Below are 22,304 nucleotides of genomic sequence, written 5' to 3' on the forward strand. Positions count from 1 at the left end.
AAAGTATTGTTTCTTGCACGCTGTGTGGACAAAGCATACCGTTCATAGAGAAGGAAAGCAGAGAATGCAGAATGTAGTGTTACAGTTATAGCTAGGGTGTAGAGAAAGATCAACTTAATGCGAGGTCGGTCCATTCAAAAGTCTGACAGCAGCAGGGAAGAAGCTGTTCTTGAGACGGTTGGTACGTGACCTCAGACTTTTGTGGCTTTAAGATTCTGAGGGCTGTTGACAGGGTGGGATGTGGAGAGGATCTTTCTTCTTGTGGGAGAAACTGGAACTAGGGGGCCAGTGTTTAAAAATAAGGGAGGCCCATTTGAGACGGAGATGGGGAGAAATGTTTACTCTTAGAGGGCGATGACTCTCTGGAACTCTCTTCCTCAAGAGAGGCTTAGTGGTATTATCGCTAGACTATTAACCCAGAAACTCAGCTAATGTTCTGGGGGACCCGGGTTCGAATCCCGTCACGGCAGTTGGTGGAATTTGAATTTAATTTTTAAAAAGTCTGGAATTCAGAACCTACTGATGACCCATTGTCGGAAAAACCAATCCGGTTCCTTTAGGGAAGGAAATCTGCCGTCCTTACCCCTGTCTGGCCATCACGCAAACCAGCCTCCCATCCATTGACTCTGTCTACACTTCCCGCTGCCTCGGGGGGAAAAGCAGCCAGAATAATCAAGGACCCCACGCGCCCCCGGACATTCTCTTTTCCACCTTCTTCCGTCAGGAAAAAGATACAAATGTCTGAGGTCACGCACCAACCGACTCAAGAACAGCTTCTTCCCTGCTGCCGTCAGACTTTTGAATGGACCTACCTCGCATTAAGTTGATCTTTCTCTACACCCTAGCTATGACTGTAACACTACATTCTGCACCCTCTCCTTTCCTTCTCTATGAACGGTACGCTCTGTCTGTATATCGCGCAAGAAACAATACTTTTCACTGTATCCCAATACATGTGACAATAATAAATCAAATTAAATGTGACTCCAGAGCCAAGGCAATGTGGTTGACTCTCAACTGCCCTCCAAGGGCAACTAGGGATGGGCAATAAATGCTGGGCCCAGCCAACGATGCCCATGCCCCGCTAATGAATATGAAAATAAGCTGTGAATGTTTTTAAACACAGTAAGAAGTTTAACAACACCAGGTTAAAGTCCAACAGGTTTATTTGGTAGCAAAAGCCACACAAGCTTTCGGAGCTCCAAGTCCCTTCTTCAGGTGAGTGGGAATTCTGTTCACAAACAGAACTTATAAAGACACAGACTCAATTTACATGAATAATGGTTGGAATGCGAATACTTACAACTAATCAAGTCTTTAAGAAACAAAACAACGTGAGTGGAGAGAGCATCAAGACAGGCTAAAAAGATGTGTATTGTCTCCAGACAAGACAGCCAGTGAAACTCTGTGGGGGTTACAAATAGTGTGACATGAACCCAATATCCCGGTTGAGGCTGTCCTCGTGTGTGCGGAACTTGGCTATCAGTTTCTGCTCAGCGACTCTGCGCTGTCGTGTGTCGCGAAGGTCGCCTTGGAGAACGCTTACCCGAATATCAGAGGCCGAATGCCCGTGACCGCTGAAGTGCTCCCCAACAGGAAGAGAACAGTCTTGCCTGGTGATTGTCAAGCGGTGTTCATTCATCCGTTGTCGCAGCGTCTGCTTAGTTTCCCCAATGTACCATGCCTCGGGACATCCTTTCCTGCAGCGTATCAGGTAGACAACGTTGGCCAAGTTGCAAGAGTATGTACCGTGTACCTGGTGGATGGTGTTCTCACGTGAGATGATGGCATCCGTGTCGATGATCCGGCACGTCTTGCAGAGGTTGCTGTGGCAGGGTTGTGTGGTGTCATGGTCACTGTTCTCCTGAAGGCTGGGTAGTTTGCTGCGGACAATGGTCTGTTTGAGGTTGTGCGGTTGTTTGAAGGCAAGAAGTGGGGGTGTGGAGATGGCCTTGGCGAGATGTTCGTCTTCATCAATGACATGTTGAAGGCTCCGGAGGAGATGCCGTAGCTTCTCCGCTCCGGGGAAGTACTGGACGACGAAGGGTACTCTGTCCACTGTGTCCCGTGTTTGTCTTGTGAGGAGGTCGGTGCGGTTTTTCGCTGTGGCACGTTGGAACTGTTGATCAATGAGTCGAGCGCCATATCCTGTTCTTATGAGGGCATCTTTCAGCGTCTGGAGGTGTCTGTTGCGATCCTCCTCATCCGAGCAGATCTTGTGTATTCGGAGGGCTTGTCCGTAGGGGATGGCTTCTTTTACGTGTTTAGGGTGGAAGCTGGAGAAGTGGAGCATCGTGAGGTTATCCGTGGGCTTGCGGTACAGTGAGGTGCTGAGGTGACCGTCCTTAATGGAGATGCGTGTGTCCAAGAATGCAACCGATTCCGGAGAGTAGTCTATGGTGAGTCTGATGGTGGGATGGAACTTGTTGATGTCATCATAGAGTTGTTTCAGTGATTGTTCACCATGAGTCCAAAGGAAGAAAATGTCATCGATGTATCTAGTGTATAGCATCGGTTGAAGGTCCCGTGCGGTGAAGAAGTCTTGTTCGAACCTGTGCATGAAGATGTTGGCATATTGAGGTGCGAATTTGGTTCCCATGGCTGTTCCGTGTGTCTGGATGAAGAACTGGTTGTTGAAGGTGAAGATATTGTGGTCCAGGATGAAGCAGATGAGATGTAAAATTGCATCTGGAAACTGGCAGTTGTTGGCGCTGAGCACTGAGGCCGTTGCAGCAATGCCATCGTCATGGGGGATGCTGGTGTAGAGTGCCGAGACATCCATTGTGACGAGGAGCGCTCCTGGTTCAACTGCTCCATGTGTGCCGAGTTTCTGTAGGAAGTCCGTCGTGTCACGACAAAAGCTGGGGGTTCTTTGTACAATGGGTTTCAGGATGCCCTCGACATAGCCGGAGAGGTTCTCGCACAGGGTCCCATTGCCCGATACGATGGGACGGCCGGGTGTGTTTGCCTTGTGTATCTTCAGGAGGCAGTAGAGATCTCCAACGCGGGGAGTACGTGGGATGAGAGCACGGAGGGTGCTCTGAAGGTCCGGATCAAAGGTCTTGATCAGTCTGTTGAGTTGACGGGTGTGTTCTTTGGTCGGATCTGCAGGTAACTGTCTGTAGTGTTCCTCGTTGTTGAGTTGTCAGTACACTTCTTTGCAGTAATCTGTTCCGTTCAATATCACGATGGCCCCTCCTTTGTCTGCTGGTTTGATGACAATGTTGCGGTTGGTCTTGAGAGCGTGGATGGCGTTACGTTGTGCTTGGGTGATGTTCGGGGCTGTCTTGTGAGTGCGGCTGATGAATTTGGTGTTGACGCACCTCCTGACGGCTTGGGCATACATGTCAAGTCGAGGGCAGCGGCCTTCCGGAGGAGTCCAATTCGACTCTTTCCTCTTCGGATGCACTGCGGATCTCTCTGTCGGCTGTTCCGGTTCATTGGCTGTCTCATTGTGTTCGCTGTTGGCCTCTTGGGGTTTGTGGAAGAACTCCCGCAGCCTCATTCGCCTGATGAATTCCTCTGTGTCTGCTGCGAGACTGATGGGTCTATTTTGGTGGTGGGGCAAAAATTAAGCCCTCGGCTTAGAACTTCGATTTCATCTGGTTGAAGTGTGTAGTCGGACAAGTTGACAATGGACTTCCCTGCAGTGGTACTGTTTCCTACTGTGGTACCGGGGGAGGCTTGGTTGATGCTGGTGGTGATGCCGAGTTTCTCAAGTTTCCTGTTCTTGGTGTGCATGTAGATGGCGTAGTTCCGTTGTCTCGTCTGCTTGGCAGAGTTTCACACCTGGTCTGCGTCCTGAGCGCAAGTTGAGAATATGGACTCTATCTTGGTTTCCAGGCTGCGGCGTTTGCTGTAGAGTTGGTGTATGAGGTGGTTGAGGAGGGTGAGAGAGGTGCGACGGCAAAGTCTCTCAGCGTAGTCTGTGTTATAGGTTGACCTGAGTGGGTTCGTGATCCGTAGTCCTTTCGGTATTTTGTCTGCTTTCTTGCAATGTTTTTAAGACAGGGCGAGATCGATTCTTGATTAACAAGGAGGGGTGAAAGGTTATCAGGAATAGCAGGGGTGGAGGCGATGCAGATTTAAGGCTCCAATCAGATCAGCCATGATCTTATTGACTGGCAGAACAGGCTTGAGGGGCCGAATGGCCTACTCCTGCTCCTATGTTTGATTTTCCAATACAAGCGCACAAAGGCGTCAGTAGGAGCCTTCGCCCGATGGTGGGGGGCTCCCCATCCCACTGATGCTGGGGGTTAAGTCATCATCCAGGAGCTGCCCACTGTCGTCCCTCTCCCTGCCCCCCGGCTCGCCGTCAGGGCTGGGGGCGGGGTAGATCTGCCGAGGGTCGGGCAGCAGCAGGCTGTACCGCACCAGCTTGATGCCAAAGGGCCTCCGGGCCAGCTCCCTCATGGGCACCAGGCACCTGCGGTGAAAGCGGGCAACAGACAACAGGAGGAGGCAGTTCGCTAACAGCACAAGGGCGAGGGCGAGGCAGTGGAGGAGGAAGAGCAGGTAGCAGCTCGAACCCCAGGGGCCCAGCGCCTCGAGGAGGCCAAACATCCGCCCCCAGCGGTTAACTGAATCCTCGGGGCTGGCGGAGGTCGGGTGGGATCGACTGGTGGCCTGAGGGCTGCTGCGAACCGTCAGGGCCCCGTATCCAGGCGTGCTGGATTTGCACAGTTCCAATGGGGAAAGCTGAAAGAGGGGTCGCCCTTCCATGCTAATGGGGGTATTGCAAATAATGCCTTTGTCATCGAAGGTTCCATTGCCACAAGACATTGCTCTCTCCATCAACTCCATCCATTCCATCAAATACTCAACGTCACAATTACAATGCAATGGGTTCCCAGACAGAAGGAGACAAAATGCAGGATTTATCCCAAAAATCTCCCGAGGAATTGTCCTGATCTGGTTGTTGGAGATGTCTAAGGTTGTCAGATTTCTCAGGCTGTGGAGTGAGTTATTGGGGAATCTCTCAATGCGGTTCCCAGGTAGGATTAAGTGTCTGAGATTCCCCAAGGAATCAAAGATGCCATCGGGAATGACCCGGATCGCGTTCCCCTTGACGCTGAGCGCCTCCAGGGACACCAAGACGTCGAACGCTCTCTCGGGGAGATCGGGAATCTGATTGTGGTCGAGGACTAGCTTCCTGAGATTCCGGAGGTTCCTGAAGTCAGGAATTCCGGTCAAGGAGTTGGACGAGAGATCCAACTTTTCCAAGGGGAGTGGAGAGTCCGGGTCAAAGTGTTGAATCTGGTTGTGGGAGAGATCGAGGTCTTTGAGGTGCGGGAGGCTTTGGAACGAGGTTAAGGGAACAGAGGAGAGGTTGTTGTAGTTCAGTAAGAGGATCTCTGTATCCGTTGGGAGAGGATGAGGGACGGACACAAGGGACCGGTGACTGCAGTTGGTTCCTCTCTTACCTTCCAAATCGGTGTATGAGGCACAAATCTCCGGGGGAGGAGATGTCTTGAACAAATTAACGGTGGAAGTGGATATGTGGGATCTTTCTGTGCCTGTGGGCGTCTGAGGGGCCGTTCTGATGGTTGTCACAACGTGACAGATTTGTTTGAGCGGAAATTCGATAATCGGGGTCCCTTTCCATCCCGGCGGACTAGAACAAACAACACTCTTGGAATCGGACTGTCCTATACTTTCGTAAATACTTCCATTTTTGAACTGAATCCATTCTATTAAATTGGGCACAGTGTCGCAATCACAATGCCACGGATTGTTGTAAAGATAGATGTAAGGGGCAAAGATGTTCTCAAAGCCTCGAGGAACTGAACTTAGATTGTTGTTTGAGATGTCAAAGGTGTCCAGGTTTTGGGCGCCTCGTAGAGAGTTTTCAGGGAATCTCTCGATTCGGTTCCCAGACAGGATTAAGTGTCTGAGATTCCCCAAGGAGTCAAAAATGCCATCGGGAATTACCCGGATCGCGTTCCCCTTGACCCTGAGCTCCTCCAGGGACACCAAGAGGTCGAACGCTCTCTCGGGGAGATCAGGAATCTGATTGTGGTCGAGGACCAGCTTCCTGAGGTTCCGGAGGTTCTTGAACTCCGGAATTCCGGTCAAGGAGTTGGACGAGAGATCCAACTTTTCCAAGGCGAGTGGAGAGTCAGGGTCAAAATGTTGAATCTGGTTGTGGGAGAGATCGAGGCCTTTGAGGTGCGGGAGGCTTTGGAACGAGGTTAAGGGGACAGAGGAGAGGTTGTTGTAGTTCAGTAAGAGGATCTCTGTATCCGTTGGGAGAGGATGAGGGATGGACACAAGGGACCGGTGACTGCAGTTGGTTCCTCTCTTACCTTCCAAATCGGTGTATGAGGCGCAAAGCTCCGGGGGAGGAGATGTCTTGAACAAATTAAGGGTGGAAGTGGATATGTGGGATCTTTCTGTGCCTGTGGGCATCTGAGGGGCCGTTCTGATGGTTGTCACAACGTGACAGATTTGTTCGAGCGGGAATTCGACAATCGGCGTCGTTTTCCATCCCGGCGGACTAGAACAAACAACGCTTTTGGAGTCGGACAGTCCTATACTATCGTAAATACTTCCGTCAACATTCCTAATCCATTCTGTAAAGTTCTCCACAGTGTCGCAATCACAATGCCACGGATTGTTGTAAATATAGATGTAAGGGGCAAAGATGTTCTCAAAGGCTCGAGGAAATGAACTTAGATTGTTGTTTGAGATGTCAAAGGTGTCCAGGTTTTTGGGGCCTTGCAGAAAATTCCCAGGGAATCTCTCGATTCGGTTCCCAGACAGGGTTAGGCGTGTGAGTTCCTCCAACTGGTCAAAGATGCCATCGGGAATGACGCGGATCGCGTTTCCCTTGACGCTGAGCTCCTCCAGGGACACCAAGACGTCGAACGCTCTCTCGGGGAGATCGGGAATCTGATTGTGGTCGAGGACCAGCTTCTTGAGGTTCCGGAGGTTCTTGAAGTCAGGAATTCCGGTCAAGGAGTTGGACGAGATATCCAACTTTTCCAATGGGAGAAGAGAGACCAGGTCAAAGTGTTGAATCTGGTTGTGGGAGAGATCGAGGTCTTTGAGGTACGGGAGGCTTTGGAACGAGGTTAAGGGGACAGAGGAGAGGTTGTTGTAGTTCAGTAAGAGGATCTCTGTATCCGGTGGGAGAGGATGAGGGACGGACACAAGGGACCGGTGACTGCAGTTGGTTCCTCTTTTACCTTCCAGATCGACATATGAGGTGCACGGGGGCGCAGATAAGGAATCCTTGAAGAGGTATTGGAGACAGAGGATTTGCAGATACAACATCCTCAATAGCCACATTCCTAAGAGTGAAAACCAGAAGCACAACAATTGTAAGTCTCGACCATCACTTCCATACTCCTGACCCATCTCCACTGAGTGATCAACCCCTGGTCATTGACATCCCAATGGAAACATAGAAACTAGAAACAAGAGTAGGCCATTACGGTCCTTCGAGCCTGCTCCACCATTCATTATTATCATGGCTGATCATCGAATTCAATATCCTGATTCCACCCCCCCCCCCCCGGCCTTCCCCCTCATATCCCTTGATCCCTTTAACCCCAAGAGCTAGGATTCCGGTCTCCGAAGGTGTACACATTAGGTGAATTGGCCATGGTAAATTGTCCCTTAGTGTCCAAAGATGTGCAGGTTAGGTGGATTGGCCATGTTAAATTGTCCCTTAGTGTCCAAAGATGTGCAGGTTCGGTGGATTGGCCATGCTAAATTGCCCCTTAGTGTCCAAAGATGTGCAGGTTAGGGGGATTGGCCGTGCTAAATTGCCCCTTAGTGTCCAAAGATGTGCTGGTTAGGTGGATTGGCCGTGCTAAATTGCCCCTTAGAGTCCAAAGATGTGCAGGTTAGGTGGATTGGCCATGCTAAATTGCCCCTTAGTGTCCAAAGATGTGCTGGTTAGGTGGATTGGCCATGCTAAATTGCCCCTTAGTGTCCAAAGATGTGCTGGTTAGGTGGATTGGCCATGCTAAATTGCCCCTTAGTGTCCAAAGATGTGCAGGTTAGGTGGATTGGCCATGCTAAATTGCCCCTTAGTGTCCAAAGATGTGCAGGTTCGGTGGATTGGCCATGCTAAATTGCCCCTTTGTGTCCAAAGATGTGTGGGTTAGGTGGATTGGCCATGCTAAATTGCCTCTTAGTGTCCAAAGATGTGCAGGTCAGATGGATTGGCCATGCTAAATTGTCCCTTAGTGTCCAAACATGTGCAGGTTAGGTGGATTGGCCGTGCTAAATTGTCCCTTAGTGTCCAAAGATGTGCAGTTTAGGTGGATTGGCCGTGCTAAATTGCCCCTTAGTGTCCAAAGATGTGCAGGTTAGGTGGATTGGCCATGCTAAGTTGCCCCTTAGTGTCCAAAGATGTGCTGGTTAGGTGGATTGGCCATGCTAAATTGCCCCTTTGTGTCCAAAGATGTGTGGGTTAGGTGGATTGGCCGTGCTAAATTGCCCCTTAGTGTCCAAAGATGTGCAGGTTAGGTGGATTGGCCATGCTAAGTTGCCCCTTAGTGTCCAAAGATGTGCTGGTTAGGTGGATTGGCCATGCTAAATTGCCCCTTTGTGTCCAAAGATGTGTGGGTTAGGTGGATTGGCCATGCTAAATTGCCCCTTAGTGTCCAAAGATGTGCAGGTCAGATGGATTGGCCATGCTAAATTGTCCCTTAGTGTCCAAAGATGTGCAGTTTAGGTGGATTGGCCGTGCTAAATTGCCCCTTAGTGTCCAAAGATGTGCAGGTTAGGTGGATTGGCCATGCTAAGTTGCCCCTTAGTGTCCAAAGATGTGCTGGTTAGGTGGATTGGCCATGCTAAATTGCCCCTTTGTGTCCAAAGATGTGTGGGTTAGGTGGATTGGCCGTGCTAAATTGCCCCTTAGTGTCCAAAGATGTGCAGGTTAGGTGGATTGGCCATGCTAAGTTGCCCCTTAGTGTCCAAAGATGTGCTGGTTAGGTGGATTGGCCATGCTAAATTGCCCCTTTGTGTCCAAAGATGTGTGGGTTAGGTGGATTGGCCATGCTAAATTGCCCCTTAGTGTCAAGGGATTAGCAGGGTAAATATGTGCAGTTAGGCCTTGGGACAAATGGCCTCCTTCTGCATTGTAGGGATTCTGTGCTATATCTAATTTCTTCTTGAAATCACACAAGGTTTTGGCCTCAACTACTTTCTGTGGGAGTGAATTCCACACATTCACCACCCTCTGGGTGAAGAAATTTCTCCTCACCTCAGTCCTAAAAGGTTTACCCCTTATCCTCAAACTCTGACCCCCTAGTTCTGGACTCCCCCCTCACCATCGGGAACATTCTTTCTGAATCTACCCTGTCTAACCCTGTTAGAATTTTATAAGTTTCTTAATTTAGAGATCCCCTCTCACTCTTCTAAACTCCAGTGAATAGAACCCTAAAGAATTCGGGACTGAATTTATTGAGGTCCGTCCTGCAGTCCAGGGTGGCATGGTGGCCTAGTGTTAGCGGGCATGGGAGAGCTTGTAGACTCCACATAGACAGTGATCCAAACCGGGAATCGAACCCGGGTCCCTGGCGCTGTGAGGCAGCAGCGCTAACCACTGTGTCACCGTGCTGTCCAATTTGACATTTAGGGAGATTTGGACAGGTGACCAAAAATGTGGCCACATGGGTACGCTGGAGGTACGATCGCAGAGAGAGAGAAAGAGAGAGAGAGAGACAGGGGAGTGGGAGAGAGAGAGAGAAAGAGAGGGGGTCAGAGAGGGAGGTAGAGAGGAAGAGAGAGTGGGAGAGGGGAGAGATGGGGGGAGAGTGGGAGTGGGGAAAGGGAGAGAGGGGGGATAGAGAGGAGTGAGAGAGAGGGGTGTGAGACAGAGGGAGGGGGAGGGAGGGAGAAAAACAGGGGGCGAGAGAGGGGAAAGAAAGGGGATAAGCGAGGGAGGGGGAGAGATGGTGAGAGAGAGGGTGAGGAGGATGAGAGGGAGGGAGGGGGAAGGAGAGAGAGGGAGGGTGAGAGGATTGAGAGAGGGAGAGAGAGACAGAGAGAGAGAGAGAGGGACTGAGAGAGAAATGGGATGAGAAAGGGAAGAAAAAGAGATTTGAGAGGGAGACAGAGATGGAGAGATGGAGAGAGAGAGGTGGAGAGAGAGAGAGAGACGGAGAGTGTGAGAGATGGAGGGAGAGAGGGAGAGAGATAGAGAGAAAGAGAGAGCGATGGAGAGAGAAAGAGAGATGGAGAGAGAGAAAAAGAGATGGAGAGAGAGAGAGATGGAGAGAGAGAGAGAGCAAGGCGTGGAGAGAGAGAGAGATGGAGAGAGAGAGAGATGGAGAGAGAGAGAGAGCAAGGCGTGGAGAGAGAGAGGCAGAGAGAGAGAGAGATGGAGAGAGCGAGAGACGGAGAGCGTGAGAGATGGAGAGAGAGAGAGAGAGATGGAGAGCGAGAGGGAGAGAGATAGAGAGAAAGAGAGAGCGATGGAGAGAGAAAGAGAGATGGAGAGAGAGAAAAAGAGATGGAGAGAGAGATGGAGAGAGAGAGGTGGAGAGAGAGAGAGATGGAGAGAGAGAGAGATGGAGAGAAATAGAGAGAGAGAGATGGAGAGAGAGAGAGAGAGAGAGAGATGGAGAGAAATTGAGAGAGAGAGAGAGAGAGATGGAGAGAGAGAGGGAGAGAGATAGAGAGAAAGAGAGAGCGATGGAGAGAGAAAGAGAGATGGAGAGAGAGAAAAAGAGATGGAGAGAGAGATGGAGAGAGAGAGGTGGAGAGAGAGAGAGATGGAGAGAGAGAGAGAGAGCAAGGCGTGGAGAGAGAGATGGAGAGAGAGAGAGATGGAGAGAAATAGAGAGAGAGAGAGAGATGGAGAGAAATTGAGAGAGAGAGAGAGAGATGGAGAGAGAGAGGGAGAGAGATAGAGAGAAAGAGAGAGCGATGGAGAGAGAAAGAGAGATGGAGAGAGAGAAAAAGAGATGGAGAGAGAGGTGGAGAGAGAGAGAGGTGGAGAGAGAGAGAGATGGAGAGAGAGAGAGAGAGAGAGAGCAAGGCGTGGAGAGAGAGATGGAGAGAGAGAGAGATGGAGAGAAATAGAGAGAGAGAGAGAGATGGAGAGAGAGAGAGAGAGAGAAGGAGAGAAATTGAGAGAGAGAGAGAGAGAGAGAGATGGAGAGAGAGAGACGGAGAGAGAGAGACGGAGAGAGCAAGAGATGGAGAGAGAGAGATGGAGAGAGAGAGACGGAGAGAGCAAGAGATGGAGAGAGAGATGGAGAAAGAGAGAGATGGAGAGAAATAGAGAGACAGAGATGGAGAGAGAGATGGAGAGAGAGATGGAGAGAGAGAGCAAGATGGGGAGCGAGAGGGAGAGAGATAGAGAGAGAGCGATGGAGAGAGAAAGAGAGATGGAGAGAGAGAGAGGGAGAGAGATAGTGAGAGATGGAGAAAGATAGAGAGAAAGAGAGAGAGAGAGAGATGGAGAGAGAGAGAGAGACGGAGAGAGCGAGAGATGGAGAGAGAGAGCGAGAGATGGAGAGAGAGATGGAGAGAGATAGAGAGAAAGAGAGAGAGTGAGAGAGAGGAGAGAGAGAGAGAGACGGAGAGAGCGAGAGATGGAGAGAATGAAAGAGGAGAGAGATAGAAAGAAAGAGAGAGATGGAGAGAGAGAGAGATGGAGAGAGATAGACAGAGCGAAAGAGATATAGCTGGAGAGAGAGATGGAGAGAGAGAGATGGAAAGAGATAGAGAGACAGAGAGAAAGAGATATAGCTGGAGAGAGAGATGGAGAGAGAGGGAGATGGAGAGAGATAGAGAGACAGAGAGAAAGAGATATAGCTGGAGAGAGAGATGGAGACACAAGGAGAAACCTTGTCACCAGGCGAGGGGTTAGGACCGGGAATGCACTGTCCGAGAGTGCGGTGGAGGCAGATTCAATAGAATCTGATCAGCAATGGAAGAATGTGCTGGGATACGGGGAGAAGGCTGGGGAAGGGGGGGGAGCATGGAACGCGGTGACTTCCCACAGAGTACTCGGATAGACACCATCGGCCAAACGGCCTCCTTCTGCGCCGTACGAGTTCCGTGTTTGTACGAGGAGCCCAGATGCCCACGGGGCCAGTGGACACGAGATCGGTTGGCTGTGCGAGGCTCGGAGCGGGTTAGGACGCAGGCTGGGGTGAGTTAAGAAGTCCGCTGCTCTGGCTTGGGGCAGCGGCGTGCCTTATCTGGGACAGGCAGGGAGCGGAGCAGAATGTTTGAACAATTCCTTATCTCACCGCTGTCACTCTGCATTTCCAAGAACAGGAAATGAATTGGTACTCTGAAAGTCCAATTCTGATAAAATGACAGGAAAGAGATAACTTAATTCCTTCGTCAGACTGCGGTTAGCCTCAGTGTCAGGGCCATTATCTACCCCCTGTCTACATCAACAAGGACGCAGTAGAAAGGGTCGAAAGCTTCAAGCTTTTAGGTGTCCAGATCACCAACAACCTGTCCTGGTCCCCCCATGCCGACACTATAGTTAAGAAAGCCCCACCAACGCCTCTACTTTCTCAGAAGACTAAGGAAATTTGGCATGTCAGCTACGACTCTCACCAACTTTTACAGATGCCCCATAGAAAGCATTCTTTCTGGTTGTATCACAGCTTGGTCTGGGCTCCTGCTCTGCCCAAGACCACAAGGAACGACAAAAGTTCTTGAATGTAGCCCAATACATCACGTAAACCCAGCCTCCCATCCATTGACTCTGTCTACACTTCCCGCTGCCTCGGGGAAAAGCAGCCAGCATAATTAGGGACCCCCACGGGCCCCGGACATTCTCTCTTCCACCTTCTTCCGTCAGGAAAAAGATACAAAAGTCTGAGGTCACGTACCAACCAAATCAAGAACAGCTTCTTCCCTGCTGCCGTCAGACTTTTGAATGGACCTACCTCGCATTAAGTTGATCTTTCTCTCCACCCTAGCTATGACTGTAACACTACATTCTGCACACTCTCGTTTCAAGACAACCTCAGGCTAAAGGGACGATCCTTTAAAACAGAGATGAGGAGGAATTTCTTCAGCCAGAGGGTGGTGAATCTGTGGAACTCTTTGCCGCAGAAGGCTATGGAGGCCGGGTCATTGAGTGTCTTTGAGACAGAGATAGATAGGTTCTTGATTAATAAGGGGATCAGGGGTTATGGGGAAAAGGGCAGGAGAATGGGGATGAGAAAAATATCAGCCGTGATTGAATGGCGGAGCAGACTCGATGGGCCGAGTGGCCTCATTCTGCTCCTATGTCTTATGGTCTTATGGTTTCCTTCTCTATGAATGGTATGCTTTGTCTGTATAGTGTGCAAGAAACAATACTTTTCACTGTATCCCAATACATGTGACAATAATAAATCAAATCCTTCTCCCCTATGTACTCTATGAACGGTATGCTTTGTCTGTATAGCGCGCAAGAAACAATACTTTTCACTGTATCCCAATACATGTGACAATAATAAATCAAATCCTTCTCCCCTATGTACTCTATGAACGGTATGCTTTGTCTGAATAGCGCGCAAGAAACAATACTTTTCACTGTATCCCAATACATGTGACAATAATAAATCAAATCCTTCTCCCCTATGTACTCTATGAACGGTATGCTTTGTCTGAATAGCGCGCAAGAAACAATACTTTTCACTGTATCCCAATACATGTGACAATAATAAATCAAATCCTTCTCCCCTATGTACTCTATGAACGGTATGCTTTGTCTGAATAGCGCGCAAGAAACAATACTTTTCACTGTATCCCAATACATGTGACAATAATAAATCAAATCCTTCTCCCCTATGTACTCTATGAACGGTATGCTTTGTCTGTATAGCGCGCAAGAAACAATACTTTTCACTGTATCCCAATACATGTGACAATAATAAATCAAATGAAAGTCCCTAGAGCAACTGCACTGGAAACCGATGATCCAATCGTCTTCTCCCGGCTGTTTATGGGATCTTGCTGTGCAGACGTTGGCTACATGAGTGGCTGGGGGGTGGGGGGGGGGGGGGGTCACATATTGGCCAGGATACCAGGCTGCGCTCCCCCTGTTCTTCTCCCTATGGGGTTCTCGAGCTGGACCGTCCACTTGGAGAGGCAGAGGGAGGTCGGGTTCTCTGACCTCGCTCAGGGCCGTGATCCCCCGGCCCGCTGCGGTGAGTGAAGGTGTGGCTGAGCGCCAAATGCTCCGTCCTCGCTGGCAGTGACGCGACGTGGACAGAATTCCGGCCCTCCAGGCTCCTCCGACAGTGCGGTACTCTCTCGGCACCGCACTCTTGTGTAGGAGATTCCAGGATCTGAGGACGTGGCCTCAGAGTGAAGGGATGATGCTTTAGAACCGAGATGAGGAGGAATTTCTTCAGCCAGAGGTTTAAAGTGTATTTATATATTGGTGTCACAAGTGCTAAACTGTCCCGCAGTGTAAGTTATTTATCAGTGGCACAGTTACTGTGAAAATCCCCCAGTCGCCACACTCCAGCACCTGTTAAATTTTATTTATTAGTGTCACAAGTAGGCTTACATTAACACTGCAATGAAGTTACTGTGAAAACTCCCCAGTTGCCACACTCTGGCGCCTGTTCGGGTAACACTGAGGGAGAATTTAAGTTTAAATTTTATTTATTAGTGTCACAAGTAGGCTTACATTAACACTGCAATGAAGTTACTGTGAAAATCCCCCAGTCGCCCCACACTCCGGCGCCTGTTCGGGTAACACTGAGGGAGAATTTAAGTTTAAAGTTTATTTACTGGTGTCACAAGTAGACTTACATTCACATTGCAATGAAGTTACTGTGAAAATTCCCTAATCGCCCCACACTCTGGCGTCTGTTAAAGTTTTTTTATGAGTGTCACAAACCGGCGTACATTAACACTGCAATGAAGTTACTGTGAAATTCCCCCTAGTCGCCGCACTCCTGTTCGGGTAACACTGAGGGAGAATTTAAGTTTAAATTTTATTTATTAGTGTCACAAGTAGGCTTACATTAACACTGCAATGAAGTTACTGTGAAAATCCCCCAGTCGCCCCACACTCCGGCGCCTGTTCGGGTAACACTGAGGGAGAACTTAAGTTTAAAGTTTATTTACTGGTGTCACAAGTAGACTTACATTCACATTGCAATGAAGTTACTGTGAAAATTCCCTAATCGCCCCACACTCTGGCGTCTGTTAAAGTTTTTTTATGAGTGTCACAAACCGGCGTACATTAACACTGCAATGAAGTTACTGTGAAATTCCCCCTAGTCGCCGCACTCCTGTTTGGGTAACACTGAGGGAGAATTTAGCCAATGCACCCTAACCAGCACGTCTTTCGGACTGTGGGAGGAAACCGGAGCACCCGGAGGAAACCCACGCAGACACGGGGGGGGAGAACGTGCAGACTCCACACAGACAGTGACCCCAAGCCGGGAATCGAACCCGGGTCCCTGGCGCCGTGAGGGAGCAGCGCTAACCCACTGTGCTGCTGGTCGGTGAGTCTGTGGAACTCTTTGCCGCAGAAGGCTGTGGAGGCCGGGTCATTGAGTGTCTTTAAGTTAAGACAGAGATAGATAGGTTCCTGATTGATAAGGAGATCAAGAGTTACAGAGAAAAGGCAGGAGAATGGGGTGAGAAAAATATCAACCATGATCGAATAGTGGAGCAGACTCGATGGGCCGAATGGTCTCATTCTACTCCCACATCTTATGGTCTTATGAAATGATCAGCTTGGATTATACGTGTTGGGAGTGAGACTAGAAACCAGAAGCATCTGACTCCACATTACCAAGAGGTCTACCCCATTAAGTTTCACGTTGAGGGATTCTCCCAGATCTGATGTGACCTGTTTATCGACACCACTGCTGCCTCACGGCGCCAGGGACCCGGGTTCGATTCCCGGCTTGGGTCACTGTCTGTGCGGAGTCTGCACATTCTCCCCGTGTCTGCGTGGGTTTCCTCCGGGTGCTCCGGTTTCCTCCCACAGTCCGAAGGACGTGCTGGTTAGGGTGCATCGGCCGTGCTAAATTCTCCCTCAGTGTTACCCAAACAGACGCCAGAGTGTGGGAACTAGGGGATTTTCACAGTAACTTCATTGCGGTGTTAATGTAAGCCGACTTGTGACACTAATAAATAAAGCTCTCAACATGATAATAATCATAGGTCACTCATTATTGAAGAGTGGGAGCGGCACAGTGGGTTAGCGCTGCTGCCTCACAGCGCCAGGGACCCAGGTTCGATTCCCGGCTCGGGTCACTGTCTGTGCAGCGTTTGCACGTTCTCCCCATGTCTGCGTGGGTTTCCTCCGGGTTCCTCCCACTGTCTGAAAGACCTGCTGGTTAGGTGCATTGACCCGAACAGGTGCCGGACTTGTGGCGACTTTCAAAGTAACTTCATTGCAGTGTTAATGTTAGCCTTACTTGTGACTAATAAGTAAACTTTACTTCACAAAAAAACTTTAGTGTGTTGTGAGGCAAGTTCTTACACATCAGACCAGATCACTAAAGTAAGTATGGTCCACAACTACAAAATGAAAACCACCAGGCTCCTTCGACAACAGCTTGCAAACCTGCCACCTCTACCATCTGGAAGGACATGGGCAGCAGATACCTGGGAACACCACCGCCTGGAGGTTCCCCTTCAAGCCACTCTCTACATTTTTTAATCTTAGTTCACGGGCTTGCTAGATTATTGACTGCCCATCCCTAATTGCCCCCTGAGAAGGTGGTGGGTGAGCTGCGTTCTTGATCCCACTGCAGTCCATGCGGAGTTGGTTCTCCGGAGTGCTGTTAGGGAGCGAGTTCCAGGATTTTGACCCGGCGACTGTGAAGGAACAGCTGATGTATTTCTAAGTCAGGATGGTGAGTGGCTCAGAGGGGAACTTCCAGGTTCGATTCCCGGCTTGGGGTCACTGTCTGTGCGAATTCTGCACATTCTTCCCGTGTCTGCGTGGGTTTCCTCCGGGTGCTCCGGTTTCCTCCCACAGTCCCAAAGATGAGCAGGTTGGATCGATCATATTAAGTTGCCCCTTAGTGTCCAAAGATGTGTGGGTTAGGTGGATTGGCTATGCTAAACTGCCCCTGAGTGTCTAAAGATGTACAGGTTAGGTGGATTGGCCATGCTAAATTGCCCCTTAGTGTCTAAAGATGTGCTGGTTAGGTGGATTGGCCATGCTAAACTGCCCCTGAGTGTCTAAAGATGTACAGGTTAGGTGGATTGGCCATGCTAAATTGCCCCTTAGTGTCTAAAGATGTGCATGTTGGGTGGATCGGCCATGCTAAATTGCCCCTTAGTGTCCAAACATGTACAGGTTAGGTGGATTGGCAATGCTAAATTGCCCCTTAGTGTCAAAGGATGTGCAGGTTAGGTGGATTGGCCATGCTAAATTGCCCCTTAGTGTCAAAGGATGTGCAGGTTAGGTGGATTGGCCATGCTAAATTGCCCTTAGTGTCCAAAGATGTACAGGTTAGGTGGATTGGCAATGCTAAATTGCCCCTTAGTGTCAAAAGATGTGCTGGTTAGGTGGATTGGCCATGCTAAACTGCCCCTGAGTGTCTAAAGATTTACAGGTTAGGTGGATTGGCCATGCTAAACTGCCCCTGAGTGTCTAAAGATGTACAGGTTAGGTGGATTGGCCATGCTAAATTGCCCCTTAGTGTCCAAAGATGTACAGGTTAGGTGGATTGGCCATGCTAAATTGCCCCTTAGTGTCTAAAGATGTGCAGGTTAGGTGGATTGGCCATGCTAAATTGTCCCTTAGTGTCCAAAGATGTGCAGGTTAGGTGGATTGGCCATGCTAAATTGCCCTTAGTGTCCAAAGATGTGCAGGTTAGGTGGATTGGCAATGCTAAATTGCCCTTAGTGTCCAAAGATGTACAGGTTAGGTGGATTGGCCATGCTAAATTGCCCTTAGTGTCCAAAGATGTACAGGTTAGGTGGATTGGCCATGCTAAATTGTCCCTTAGTGTCCAAAGATGTACAGGTTAGGTGGATTGGCCATGCTAAATTGTCCCTTAGTGTCCAAAGATGTACAGGTTAGGTGGATTGGCCATGCTAAATTGTCCCTTAGTGTCCAAAGATGTGCGGGTTAGGTGGATTAGCCATGCTAAATTGCCCCTTAGTGTCCAAAGATGTGCGGGTTAGGTGGATTAGCCATGTTAAACTGCCCCTGAGTGTCTAAAGATGTGCATGTTAGGTGGATCAGCTATGCAAAATTGCCCCTTCGTGTCCAAAGATGTGTAGGTTAGGTGGATTGGCCATGCTAAATTGCCCCTTAGGGTCCAAAGATGTGCAGGTTAGGTGGATTGGCCATGCTAAATTGCCCCTTAATGTCGGGGGATTAGCAGGGTAAATACGTGGGGCTACGGGAAATGGCCTGGGTGGCATTGTTGAGGATGCAGGCTCAATGGACCTTCTGTAGGGTAGGAATTCTACCATTCTGTCTCAAAGAGCTTCACACGGATGTTGGACGCAAATCGACAAGCGAGAAAGGGGAAAGAACTGATCGGAGGAATCAGTAAAAGCAGGGTGCAGGATGTAGGATTTAAGGAGTGTCTCAAAGAGAGAGATCGTGGGACAGACAGGTTTAGTGAAGAAATCTCAGAGCTGAAGACACTGCGGCAAATGCAAGCCTGCCTTTCTTATAACACTCGGGTGAACTGCGAGTGCTGGGGACCTAGGGAAGGGAGCTTCAGTCTGAATATAACTGGGACAGATTCTGGATTCCAAAACAAAACGCACCTGGAGGTTCCTTCAGCCCTTATCTCCCCCCGACATCAGAACAAAGACATAGAACATAGAAAAACTACAGCACAAACAGGCCCTTCGGCCCCACAAGTTGTGCCGAACACATCCCCACCTTTTAGACCTACCTATAACCCTCCATCCTATTAAGCTCCATGTACTCATCCAGGGGTCTCTTAAAAGACCCAATGGAGTTCGCCTCCACCACCACTGACGGCAGCCGATTCCACTCGCCCACCACCCTCTGTGTGAAAAACTTCCCCCTAACATCTCCCCTGTACCTACCCCCCAGCACCTTAAACCTGTGTCCTCTCGTAGCAGACATTTCCACCCTGGGGAAAAGCCTCTGAGAGTCCACCCGATCTATGCCTCTCAACATCTTGTACACCTCTATTAGGTCTCCTCTCATCCTTCGTCTCCCCAAGGAGAAAAGACCGAGCTCCCTCAGCCTATCCTCATAAGGCATGCCACTCAATCCAGGCAACATCCTTGTAAATCTCCTCTGCACCCTTTCAATCTTTTCCACATCCTTCCTGTAATGAGGCGACCAGAACTGAGCACAGTACTCCAAGTGGGGTCTGATGAGGGTCTTATATAGCTGCATCATTATCCCCGGACTCCTAAACTCAATCCCTCGATTGATAAAGGCCAGCACACCATACACCTTCTTAACCACCTCCTCCACCTGCAGGGCCGATTTCAGAGTCCTATGGACCCGGACCCCAAGATCCTTCTGATCATCTACAGTACTAAGAGTCTTTCCCTTTATATTGTACTCCTTCATCCCATTTGACCTACCAAAATGGACCACGACGCATTTATCTGGGTTGAAGTCCATCTGCCACTTGTCCGCCCAGTCTTGCATCCTATCTATGTCCCTCTGTAACTTCTGACATCCCTCCAGACTATCCACAACCCCACCAACCTTCGTGTCGTCGGCAAACTTACCAACCCATCCCTCCGCTTCCTCATCCAGGTCATTTATGAAAATGACAAACAGCAAGGGTCCCAGAACAGATCCCTGGGGCACTCCACTGGTGACCGACCTCCATTTAGAAAAAGACCCATCTATACCCACTCTCTGCCTCCTTTGGGCAAGCCAGTTCTTGATCCACAGGGCAGCAGCCCCTTGGATCCCATGCCCTCTCACTTTTTCTAGAAGCCTTGCATGGGGGACCTTATCGAACGCCTTGCTAAAATCCATATAAACCACATCTACCGCCTTCCCTTCGTCAATGTGTTTAGTCACATTTTCAAAGAACTCCACCAGGCTCGTAAGGCACGATCTGCCCTTGACAAAGCCATGCTGAGTATTCTTGAGCATACTAAATCTCTCTAAATGCTCATATATCCTGTCCCTCAGGATCTTCTCCATTAGTTTACCAACCACTGAGGTTAGACTCACCGGTCGGTTATTACCTCGGCTATCCCTATTCCCCTTCTTGAAAATAGGAACCACATCCGCAATCCTCCAATCCTCCGGCACCTCTCCCGTCTCCATCGACGACGCAACGATCATCGCCAGAGGCTCTGCAATCTCTTCCCTCGCCTCCCACAGTAACCTGGGGTACATCCCATCCGGACCCAGCGACTTATCTATCTTGATGCCATTCAAAGATTCCAGCACAACCTCTTCCTTAAAGTCCACATACTCAATCCTTTCAGTCCACCGCACGCCCGCAGTACATCCACCCAGGCCCTTCTCCTCTGTGAAAACCGAGGCAAAATACTCATTAAGCACCTCTGCCATTTCTACTGGTTCCATACAGACTTTCCGCGCTTCACCTTTTATAGGCCCTATTCTGTCACGTCTCATCCTTTTACTCTTCACACATTTATAGAACGCCTTAGGGTTCTCCTTAATCCTACCTGCCAGGGCCTTCTCGTGACCCCTTCTGGCTCTCCTAATTTCCTTCTTTTGTCCCTTCCTACAAGCCGTATACTCCTCTAGATCCCTATCTTCGCCAAGCTCTCTGAACCTTTTGTACGCTTTCCTTTTCTTCGCGACTAGGTCCCGCACAGCTTTCGTGCACCACGGTTCCTTTAACCTACCAACTCCTCCCTGTCTGCTCGGAACGTTGTCCTGTAGAACCCTAGACAGACATTCCTCGAAAAACTGCCACCTCTCTTCAGTACATTTCCCCGAGAATACCTCCTTCCAATTTACTCCTCTAATTTGCTGTCCAATGTCTTCATATTTCCCCTTGCTCCATATAAACGCTTTCCTCGCTTGCCTGATGGAGAGTAGAATGCAGGATAGGGGCGCATGCTTACCCATACTGTTCTCCAGAGGGGAGGCTCTCCCTTCTGATCTTCAGTCCACAAACGCGGCGTTGCTGGCACGGGAACGCGAGGGTCCTGGCTCCCGAGAAGGGTCCGGCGGCGAGACAAGCGAGGAATCACGACCTCCCTGGCTCTGGAGCAGCCCCGATGAATGCACGTCCTTCCACCCGGCGCCCAGCTTTATCTCTCACCCCGCACACTCTCTTCCTCCTGTTATCAGCGGGAAGTGAGTGAGAGAGTGAGAGAGAGAGAGAGACGCACGGGTTATCAAGTATCGCTCGCAAAGAAAAAGGCACAGCAGGCAATTATGCACAGTGATGGAAAGGTTTGCATCGGGATGGCGTCTCCCACCACCTCAGGGACATCCCATAGAATCCACACAGTGCGGGAGGAGGCCATTCGGCCTGTCCTTTTTCTTCTGGATCGGTGCTGGGATCACAGCAATTCACAATATATATTAACGATGAGGGAACCCAAATCTTTAAATTTGCAGATGATACAAAGTTGAGCGGGAGGGTGAGCTGTGAGGAGGATGCAGAGATGCTTCAGCGTGATTTGGACAAGCTGAGAGAACAAAGAACAATACAGCACAGGAACAGGCCCTTCGGCCCTCCAAGCCCGCGCCGCTCCCTGGCCCAAACTAGACCATTCTTTTGTATCCCTCCATTCCCACTCCGTTCATGTGGCTGTCTAGATAAGTCTTAAACGTTCCCAGTGTGTCCGCCTCCACCACCTTGCCCGGCAGCGCATTCCAGGCCCCCACCACCCTCTGTGTAAAATATGCCCTTCTGATTTCTGTGTTAAACCTTCCCCCCACTTCACCTTGAACCTATGACCCCTCGTGAACGTCACCACCGACCTGGGAAAAAGCTTCCCACCTTTCACCCTATCTATGCCTTTCATAATTTTATACACCTCTATTAAGTCTCCCCTCATCCTCCGTCTTTCCAGGGAGAACAACCCCAGTTTACCCAATCTCTCCTCATAACTAAGCCCCTCCATACCAGGCAACATCCTGGTAAACCTCCTCTGTACTCTCTCCAAAGCCTCCACATCCTTCTGGTAGTGAGGCGACCAGAACTGGGCGCAGTATTCCAAATGCGGCCGAACCAACGTTCTATACATCTTTAAGGCCCTAAGTTCGTCTGTCTTACCTGCTACGCTCCTTGCATTGAAGTATAAGCACTCCAGACCTCCAGGCCCAGTGAGGTCATCCTCCCCCAGAGTGCTCTTCTTCTTTGCCAGCCTTGTCCCAGCCCCAAGCTCGTCCCCAGTCTCTACACTTGTAGACCTAATATTTTGATCCCCACCCCCCTGCCATACTAGTTTAAACCCCC

At 49.8% G+C, this 22,304-nt stretch overlaps 1 protein-coding gene across 1 annotated transcript in view; it reads right to left on the bottom strand.

Moving 5' to 3' along the window:
- The window catches only part of LOC144481626 (uncharacterized), a 30,605-nt gene extending 9,005 nt beyond the window's left edge, over positions 1-21,600 (bottom strand). Inside the window, exons 1-2 of the mRNA XM_078200762.1 lie at positions 20,959-21,600; positions 4,212-7,292 (exon numbers count right to left, since the gene is read on the bottom strand). Coding sequence (XP_078056888.1) covers positions 4,212-7,292; positions 20,959-20,962 — 3,085 coding nt within the window. The 5' untranslated portion in view covers positions 20,963-21,600. The remainder of the gene's footprint in view (positions 1-4,211; positions 7,293-20,958) is intronic.
- Between the last annotated feature and the right edge of the window lie 704 nt (positions 21,601-22,304).

The sequence above is a fragment of the Mustelus asterias genome, chromosome 31 (assembly GCF_964213995.1).
Source record: "Mustelus asterias chromosome 31, sMusAst1.hap1.1, whole genome shotgun sequence".
NCBI classification, from domain to species: domain Eukaryota; kingdom Metazoa; phylum Chordata; class Chondrichthyes; order Carcharhiniformes; family Triakidae; genus Mustelus; species Mustelus asterias.